This window comes from Microtus oregoni, unplaced genomic scaffold, assembly GCF_018167655.1.
Source record: "Microtus oregoni isolate MIOR12 unplaced genomic scaffold, Mior012 000008F_ref0000371, whole genome shotgun sequence".
Taxonomy (NCBI): Eukaryota; Metazoa; Chordata; class Mammalia; order Rodentia; family Cricetidae; genus Microtus; species Microtus oregoni.
The window spans coordinates 53,728,857-53,739,482 of record NW_024543067.1 but is presented as its reverse complement, the minus strand read 5'-3'; the positions used below and the strand labels follow the sequence as shown (position 1 = coordinate 53,739,482).

Here is a 10,626-nt window from a genome sequence, read left to right as displayed (position 1 = left end):
GTTTGTTTGGCATTAAAGCTCAAATAGATTTTAATAGTGTACTTTATTTTTAAAATGTTGGAATTATATAAGTATCTTGCTCTGTATAAGAGAAATGAGATAGAGAAGGAGATAACAATATATAGGGAAGAAGGGAGGGATGGAGAAAGTGAGAGAAATTATTTCTAGACTTATAAATTAAACTCACAAACAAGAGCTTGCATTCTTTGTATCAATAAAAATTGAGACCAGATGGGACTCAACTGTTTGAAAGTAATAAACAATTTTTTAAATAAGAACATCCATGTAATAAGGGACAAGGACTAGATATTTTTATGACACTGTTCTATATCCAAGAATGAATATCACAGTAAAAATTACAGATTCAGTACACATATTAAGAAGAAATATTAAATTTTCATCATATGGTATATGAGAATATGTTTGCTGATCTTTTGTCAAAATTGTGGGTGTCTGAGAAACTGGGGTAGAGATGTAGACCTAATAAATACTCCAAAAAAATCATAAAAATTCCACTCATTTAGATAAATTACACATTACTTTACATCCTTGAAGATAAAAGCCTTCACTACAAAATGATGGAAACATCTTAATGATTTCTTAATATAAATCGTAACTCCAAGTAATATATGTGGTAGTGGAGGGACATTGTAGCAAAATGTCTTTATTATACTCAAAATCAAATCTCAAATCTGTCACTCAGCATCTTAACAAGCTCATAATCCTCTCTGTATCTCAGTTTTCTAATTTCAAAATGAAAACAATGATATTATGAAAAAAGTTCTTAGAATACTGTCTAGAATTTAATAATAGAATAGATATTGCAAATAATGTTGAGAAAAACAGTGTTATATTATATGGTATTTTATTTATTCAGTAAGGCTCAATTTTTACTGCATGTAATTTTTCCCTAGGTTATTTTTTGTTAAATATCAAAAATATAAGATGAAAATTAAGGTGATAAAATATTTAAAAAGAAACTGCTCCCATAGTAACCAAAAAAATTATTGTAATTTTGACTATTATGTAGCTTCTTATCTATATTAATGAATATATAGAAAATAAACCCACCAAATAAGGAAATGAGTACACAAAATTCCTACAAAAATCAAGAAAGATATTAGTTAGATATAAAGAATACAAACCCATGGATATTTCTTGGATATAAAAGACATATAAGAAAAAATAATAATTAGTGCTGTTACATAAAATAAGCTAACAGAACAAGTTCTTAATGTGCTATAAAAAATGGGCTTCCTCTTGGATACAAATAAATCAGTCTATACCTCCAGAAAAAGAATCATCACATAAAAGGGATTTTGAACAGTGGAAGGACAAATGATACTGTAGAAAAATTTGTGGTGTGATACTGGAGAAGTATGAGAAAGAAGAAAATAAATAAATAAATAAAAAATAAATAAATAATCAAAAAAGACAAAATTTGAGACAGAGAGAGCCAACTAGTAGACACAGATCTAAGAGAAACACCCACAGATAGATCAGCTTGTCATTCTCTTCACCTTTCTCTTCACAGCAAGCTTGACATCCTTGTTTCTTAGGCTGTAAATTAGAGGATTTAGCATGGGCACCAAGAAGGTGTAAAAGACTGAGAAAATTTTTCCCTGGCCCACAGTTTCAGCAAATGATGGCTTGACATAAGCAAGTAGTCCAGATCCATAAAAAAGACTGACAGTTATAATGTGAGATCCACAAGTTCCCATGGCTTTGGACCAACTATCACCTGATGACATTTAAATGATACTAGAAAAGATCAAAGCATAGGAGACTAAGATAATGAGGCTAGATAAAGAGATAACTGTACCTACCACAATGAAACTCACAAGTTCATTGACATAGGTGCTACTGCAGGAGAGCTGGAGAAGTGGGAAGATGTCACACATGTAGTGGTTGATGATGTTAGAATCACAAAACCTGAGTCTAAGCATACACCCTGTGTGAGCCATGGTCCCAGCAAATCCCATCAAGTAAGAACCAAACATCAGCATAAAACACATCTCAGGTGACATAATAACCTTGTACAGCAGTGGCTGACAGATGGCCACATAACGATCATAGGACATGGCTGTCAACACATAACTCTCTGAATTCACAAAAAGGCAAAAGAAAAACAGCTGAGTCATGCGTCCTCTGAAGGAGATGGTGTTCTTCCCTAAAAGAAAACTCATTAGCATTTTGGGGGTAAAGACAAATGAATAACAGAAATCAATGAAGGATAGATTGAAGATAAAATAGTACATAGGAGTGTGGAGGTTTGAGTTCAAGTTTCCCATCACAGTGGCTGTGTAGTTCACCAAGAACAAAACAAATAAGGGCAGCTGGAGCTCAGGTTGTTCTGTCAGGCCCATAAGAATGAACTCTGACACTGAAGAGTCATTTTCCATATTCATTTGATTCACATGAAGCATCTGGAAAAATAAGTAAAGAATTCACCTTTAACCAATAATGCATTTCTTTCACTCCAAGTGGAAATCTTGATTTAGTGATTTAGAGGCATAAGTTGAGAAAACACATAACCTCCAGAGAACAAAACCTGTTCTTGTGATACCTAAATATTACCTATTTCCTTTTCTTCTTCCCATAAAATGTATCCACCAAAAGGATGTTAACATACCTCAAGTGTCTCAGAACATAATTTCGTCATTTCCCCTTGGTCTTTACTAACAATTAAGATCAAAAATAATAAACCCATAATTTATGAAACTGAACTTCAAGGGAAATTATCAAGATAAAAATCCAATGCACACCATTGGAAACTGTTTTACTTTGGGAGATCTGGATAACTTCCTTCTCACTGTTCTAGGAGAGCCAAAGTTACTGGTAATGAAGGATGTGACAGCAACAATACAGATAATGTATGAGTTGCTAGAAGAAGCCCACTGTTGACTTTTCTGTAGAAAGTTCTTTCTACGCATTCAAAATTTTTTTTTAAAAAAAGCAATCTTGCATGAGACACTAAAGCATTGCTTCACTCAAATGAGAAAATGAAGGTCAAGGTTTCTGAGAAAAATATTATAAGTATAGAAAAATATTCTCTTCTTTATGATATTCTCCCTGCAGGATGCGACCCTGGAGGATAAATGTTACTGGGCTGATGTTTACATCAAATGTTGTATAACTAAGATTGGATTTTTTGAGATTTGAAATCCTATTCAGTTAATACTTTTTCACCAGGGAGCATCTAATTCCCAGGGCAGAGTTTCAATTGGTCCCCTTTGCAATTCTTATGTTCAGAAAATCTCTACATATGAATATTCAGAGAACTGTTCATTTGCCATTTTCAGCTTTACTATGAGTATGTTTGATTGGAGTAATAAACAGTAGACCACAGGTTTAAAATTCTACAAGGTAGGTAGGTAGATAGATAGACAGATAGACAGATAGACAGATAGACAGATAGACAGATAGACAGATAGACAGATAGACAGATAGACAGATAGACAGATAGACAGATAGACAGATAGATAGATAGATAGATAGATAGATAGATAGATAGATAGATAGACAGACAGACAGACAGATAGATAGATAGATAGATAGATAGATGATAGACGGACAGATGATAGATGATAGATAGATGATAGATAGATGATAGATAAAGATAGATAGATAGATGATAGATAAAGATAGATAGATAGATAGATAGATAGATAGATAGATAGATAGATAAATAGATAGATAGATGATAGATAGATAGATGATAGATTGATAGATAGATAGATGAGAGATAGATGATAGATAGACAGACAGACAGATGATAGATAGATAGATAAATGATAGATAGTTAGACAGACAGACAGATAGATGAAAGAAGAAGACAGAAAGACAGATGATAGATTGATAGATGATAGAAAGATAGATAGATAGATAGATAGATAGATAGATAGATAGATAGAACCCTTCACATACATTAAAGAGTGGAAATAGGCATTTAACTTATATTAGTTTACATCTAGGCCTTTTCATTTTCAACAATGTAGATGTAGACTTCAATGACCCTTGTTTTACATATAAATATATCTGCATACACTTAAAAATAAATCTTGTATATAATAAATGAACATTTAAATCATTGAAAGGGGTTTCAAAGGTGTACATTTGAATTGGGGGTAGAGTTCTTAGAATACAAAAGACTGTGGGATCAGTTTACATATTTTGCACATAAAGATAATGTAAGTTGCCTTTCTTATCATAAGTGTTGTTGCAAAACATACAATAGAGATAATTTAAGGGCAACAAGATTTATTTCGTACCAGAATTTTATGAGATTTTGGTCAATCTTTACAGGGAAAGCACAGCACTGGAAGAAGTCTATTTGTCTATACCACTAGGAACATACAGGAAACACATTCTACATAATGTTGGCCAGAATATAGAGAGTTTGGGCCAGAACATTAACTCAAATAACGTTCAAAACCTCCCCATGTCATTCTACTATTTCTATTGAAATCAGAGTCACCTAAAATGATAGAACCAGCTTATATAGTACTAAAAAAAATTATACAAGGAAAGTTACAATAACTCTGCAAGTATCTTGAAAATTTCCAATATGTCACACGTATATGTAGCATCTGAGGAAACATTTGAAGAGCATTTATGAGTAGTCTTTAAATATAAACATCCTGTGCTCAAAAAAATCACTAAGTCCCTGACAAAATATTGTATATCAACTGAGATGTTGTGTTATAGTAAAAAGGACAGACAAATACCAAAAATATTTCTGAACAAATGTCACTAATAACGTATCCACTGCATGCTTGATTAACAATCATATAACAAAGTTGGAATAATGATGAATATATCCAAGAATAGTCCACTAAAATTTATCTTCAAGTAAATAATGGAAGAACTTTTATAACACTAATATCCTTATTTAATGCCTTATCAAGGCAGAAGAAATACGAACAATAGTGATTTCAGAACTAAACTAAAGTGGTGAAATTTCTTTCCTCTTTAAATTTTTTTGTTTGAATACTTAATTTTACCTGTTTTTTAACTTGATGATTTTATAATCTGCCCTTTTTAAAGACCATCTAGAAAGACAGAAAAGACTACTAAAATAGTTTAAACACAATCTAAATAAACAGACATGCTTATTTATTTAGGGGACTTTATGTGTTACTCAGGTGCATGCTGCAAATATCTAAAGATGAAAAAATATAGCTCTGATAGACAAAGTAAAACATATTTTCATGGACATGATAACTTAAGTTTTCTAACACTGGTATTTTTGTTTGCTTGTTTACGTTTAAAATTTTGTTCAAAAGTTAAAGCTAAATTAAATTTAGAAAGCAAAATATATTTCAAATGAATTGTGTGCAGGAAGACCATTACAACACGTGCTTCATTTCCAAGGTCATAGATCACGACTCTCCAAAAGTATGAATTAATATAAGAAGGGCAAAAGAGAAGAACAAGTAGACCAGTAAGTCTACTTCCATGTAATCTTTCAAAAGCCACAGGCACTGTGTTTCACTGAATTTCACTAACATCTTCACAGTAGAATACAGTCGGTAAAGATTAGGCTAACCATTCATGAAACAAAAGGCACTATTACTGAGGTCACACTCTGTGATAATTATTTAGAAATCCAAATTTGACTCCAGAATATACAATTCTCTGGATGAACTTTAAGTTAGACTGTGAAAACAGCAGTTGTTGAAATAATCAGGCTGAAGCAATCTATCATTTATCAATTGAGACTACAGAAAATTTATATGAACAAAAGAGATTAATTTCATAACAAAAATACCCCTAAATATATACCTAAAGTGCCCAGTCAGATAATGTAATAGGTATATTTCATATCAGATTTTATTATTCAAATATGCTTTTTGTGAGTCTGAAGGATTGTTATTAACTGATTCTTTCTGGAAACATTTGCTCTCACTTTCTTTCATTTGTAAATTCTAGTGTTTCATTAAGTTCCATGAAGAAAAGGGAGGAAGTCGGTACTAAATTACAAAATATGCTTTCTAGTGAACTATGTTTTCCCATGAAGTATGTGTTTTCTTAATCTCATGGTTAAGCATGCTGACATTCATTCTTATAAACAATCCATCATTTCTAAAGGCAACCCTCAGAAAATGAGTAAAAAAGGTATTGCTCCAAATTGCAAGTTCAGAATTGAAATTGAGTGCAGACATGGTTGATCTTCAAAAGGGAAACTTCTCAATATGTTTTCTGGCTTTGAACTTCTCTGATATCCATGATCTACTATAAGAATAACAATTAAAGAGATTATCTAAGACATTTTTTTTATATTTCAGGTATAGATCAACATAAGGCTTAATGGTCTTTTCATTATCCCTCCTGCTTTATAGAAATCCATGTTGAGCAATTGTTGGTAGATGTTTACACATCTAAATACATTTGTACAGCTGAACTCCATCCCAAAGTCAAAGCCATGCAAATGTCTTAAAATGTTGTATCTAAGCAATTGTGAGGTGACAATGGTATAAGCAATTCATCAACTGGATGAGGTTGACACTTGCTGAGATTGTGTTATCAGATAGAATGATCTGCCACAACACAGAATTATAAAAACTGTAAAGAGTCAATCTTACTTTCTCCTTAGTCAAGGGCTCTGCCAATTTCTGAGAAGAGCTACATGTACCACAAGCCACTGAATTTTTGATGTGAGTCTTGGCAAGTGTCAGCTTTCAGGTCCCAAACAATTCCCAGTTGTGAAACAGAAACTGTTGTGTCATCAGAGTTACAAGTATCAGACTGCATATGGGGTCAAATGTTCTCCCCCTATTTTAGACTCATTCTGAACAACTTCTAGCTCTCTCTTTAAATTCAAGATTCTCTTTGTTTCATTCCATATGTTTCCGTATTAGGTGCACATGGAATCTAAAAATAGGACTTGTGTTACTAGCTATATAACCTAAAAAAGTCAAATAAAGAAAAAAGAAGATTTATATTAACCCTCTGTGTAAGAACATTACATATTGCAAAAACTTTCAGGTAGATGGAAGTTCTGTTTGAATAGGCATGATTTGTGGGAAGAGGCTACTAGAAATAAGAAAAAGAAAAACATTTATACATTTAAAATTCCAGTTTCTCAATATTTGTGCCATAATAACATATATATGAATATATGATTAATATGTATACATAAATGTATGTGAGTATGTATGCGTACATGTGTGGTAAGAATCAAATAGGAGCTTATATATGTACTACAACACTGGATTGTGATGTCACCTATAGTTTCAATTTTCTAGAAACAAGTAGACATTTCTTTAAAAGATTATTATTGTTATATAAAAAGTGAATAATGACTTTAGACATCGCATGTTATTAGTGTCTTTATTAAAAGTAAATTCTTTTAAATAGTTCAAATGCACAAAAAATCACTGTCATTGTTAATGATATTTAAAAATTCTGAATACAAAATATCCTAATTGGTCTTCAATAATTATAAAAATTGACCATTACTCCACATAATGCCATTTTTGTAATGATGAGGTGCAAAACCCAAAATAAGAAAACTATTGAAAAACAATAAATACTGCTAGAAACATTGACAAATCACCGTGGCTACAATTTAATTTACCATTCCCATTGATCGCAATTCACAAGCATATTTTAAAAACTTAAATTGGAAATCATCTATAAATTTCTCTCTGAATAGACCAACAGTAGTAAACATATCAGAAGTCATTCATCTATCTGGCTATCCTTGGCCATAAAAGTACATAGATAAAAAAGAAATAGAGTTCTCTTATGATATGAAATATGTGAACTTGTGACTCTATCTTGTACAAAGATGAAGCTGGATCAACACTCAGATTAAGTACGCAGGTAGAAATATTTTTCTTATCTCCAGATAAAATAATAAAGAATTTTTGTGAAGGAACAAGAAGAAATAATACGCTGGAAACCTTGCCAGAATATAAAAAAAACAAGATGAAAGGAAGACATTCGAATATTAATAAGAAGGTGAGAGCAAAACAAAGTGGAGAAAGAGACTCAAATTGGGAATGTGGACTACGACAGCCTGAGTGCTTCATTTAATGTGAGTCTCCTTAGAGATCTCTTTAAAGCAACTTTGACATCGTTATTCCTGAGACTGTAAATAAAAGGGTTCAGCAGTGGCAGCAAAAATGTATAAAATACACTGAGAATTTTCCCCTGAACCAGAGACTGATCAGATGATGTTTTGATATGAGAAAGCATACCAAATCCATAAAATAGGGCCACAGTGATTATGTGAGAACTACAGGTGCTCATGGCTTTGTACAAACCCTTACCTGATGACAACTGAGTGACATTAAAAAGAATCAAAGCATAGGACATTAAGATGATGACACTAGATGCAATGACCACTGTGCTGACAACAACAGAACTCACAAGCTCACTGTCATAGGTGTTACTGCAGGAGAGCTGCAGAAGGGGGAAGATATCACACATGTAATGGTTGATGATGTTAGAATCACAAAAGTTGAGCCTGACCATAAACACTGTGTGAACAAAGGCACCAGCTAACCCCATGAAGTATGAACCAAACATCATCAGGGAACATGTCCTAGGAGACATGATGATCATGTACAACAGAGGTTGACAGATGGCTACATAGCGATCATAAGCCATGGCTGTCAACACATAACACTCAGAGTGGACAAAAAAGCAAAAGAAAAACAGCTGAGTCATGCATCCTCTAAAGGAGATGATGTTCTTCTCTGAAACAAAACCCATTAGTGTTTTGGGAGTAAAGACAAAGGAATAACATAAGTCAATGAAGGACAAGTTAAAGAGAAAAAAGTACATAGGGGTCTGCAGGTCTGAATTTAGGAAAATGAGACTCATTAAACTCAAGTTTCCTACCACAGTGGTTGTGTGATACACCAGAAACAAGATGAACAGGGGTAGCTGGAGCTCAGGTTGGTCTGTCAATCCTCCAAAAATGAATTCGGTCACTGAAGAGTCATTCTTCATAGCCATTTTTGTCACAGCAGATCTAGAGAAACATTAGTAAAGGGTCACATTAAACAATGAACTCTGTCACAGACCAAAAAGGCTAGAACTAGCTGTTACAAGTTCAAGGTTGTCTGAAACCACTGAGCAAAGCATTCAGACATCATTGCTTCTCATTCCTGGGAAATCTCTGTTTATTGTTTTCCTATTTATAATGAACATCTACTCTTATTACAGGCAAAACTTCCAAAGTCTGTAAACAACCACTTTCTCTTGTCTCTTTGAGCTTCTTCAAGGATTAGGGACAAAAAGAAAAATAAAACATCACTGTATGCTAAACACTTGACTTATATAGCTTTGAGTTTGGAGGGGTGTTATAAAGATTAAGAAAATTTAACTTTTTTTAGACTAAATATGTGACTGTTATTGTATCATACAAACCCTTTCACTCCAATATCCTAAGGAACTGACATTTCTGATAATGAAGAGATGATAGATTTCAATACACAAGAGATTCAGACCTCTTAAAATATCTATGCCAGGGACATGAATTCTCTTAAAAGTTGTCTTTATTTAATCAAAAATTAATCTCATTTGCATCCAGTATATCATTTATCTCTATAACATAGTAATGTAGGATAATATTTTAGAAATTATATTATTCATTGTTTTCTATTCTCACAGAACATATAGAATGATGGAATGAATATCTATTATTTTTATATGTATACAACAAGTTATGAACATTATATATAACATAAATATTTCTATAAAATTTAAATGCAATTTATTAGTATATCTTACAGACTGTAGCTCAACTATGGTTTCACAAAGTACAATAATCTAGTAGTTGCTTAGTCAGACAAGGCTATGTATCTAAGCTTGTCTGCAGGATCCTGAAGAAGGAATTTGTATGCTGATGAGGTGAGAACAAGCAGGAGAAGGAAAAATCCTTCCTTCTTACATTTTCTTATATAGGCTTCTTAGCAAATGGTGTGGCCCAGAATAAAGGTATGCTTTCCATCCTTAATATCTAGATAAAAGGCATCTTCCTGTCTCAAGATCTGGATCATGAGTGTATCCTCCATTTATTGATTATATCTAATTCCTGTTATAGTCAAGTTGACAACCAAGACTAGCCATCAAAGAAGTATAGACAATTATTCTCTCCTGATGACACATCCCAGGTTTATATCATGTGTTTATATTATGTGTTAACCTGTGTTTATATCATGTAGCATGGATATAAACACTCTCTCTTTTGAGACTCAAAGTACTGCTTAGTTTGTAATTCCCCAACAGGAATACCTAGTTCCCTGAGCCGGGTATTGGGTTGTTCCCTTCAGAATTCTACTCATTATGCCCTGCACAACTCAGCAAGGGAAAAAAAAAACAGGGACATACACATTTTTCATTATTAATAATTATCTAAAAGTCCTGCAATTGCATCAATAATTACTAAATGACATTCTACAAAATGTAAAAGATTTTGGAGCAAAACATTTAAGAAAAAAGTTATGCTTCAAGACAGTTTGAGTTTAAATCTAGATTTTTCTGTTTCTTACTAATGAATCTATATAAAAAATTGTAATCTATCTGGCCTTGTTCATTTATATTAACATATTTATTTTTGTGGCTATCTATAAAATATGTCTCAAAAAGGAGCATATGGATATGGATCAGTAG

At 32.5% G+C, this 10,626-nt stretch overlaps 1 protein-coding gene and 1 pseudogene across 1 annotated transcript; both read right to left on the bottom strand.

The window, feature by feature from the left end:
• Window positions 1–1,499: 1,499 nt before the first annotated feature.
• On the bottom strand, window positions 1,500–2,432 carry LOC121451690 (annotated as a pseudogene).
• Window positions 2,433–8,013: 5,581 nt separating this feature from the next.
• On the bottom strand, window positions 8,014–8,970 carry LOC121451383 (olfactory receptor 143-like). Its single transcript, XM_041656841.1, has one exon. It carries the CDS (start codon window positions 8,965–8,967, stop codon window positions 8,014–8,016), a length of 954 nt encoding a protein of 317 aa, XP_041512775.1. The 5' UTR covers window positions 8,968–8,970.
• Window positions 8,971–10,626: the final 1,656 nt, after the last annotated feature.

What these genes read in the sequence shown, in the direction of transcription:
- LOC121451383 (XM_041656841.1), bottom strand. Translation starts at nt 8,967, where the DNA reads ATGGCTATGAAGAATGACTCTTCAGTGACCGAATTCATTTTTGGAGGA.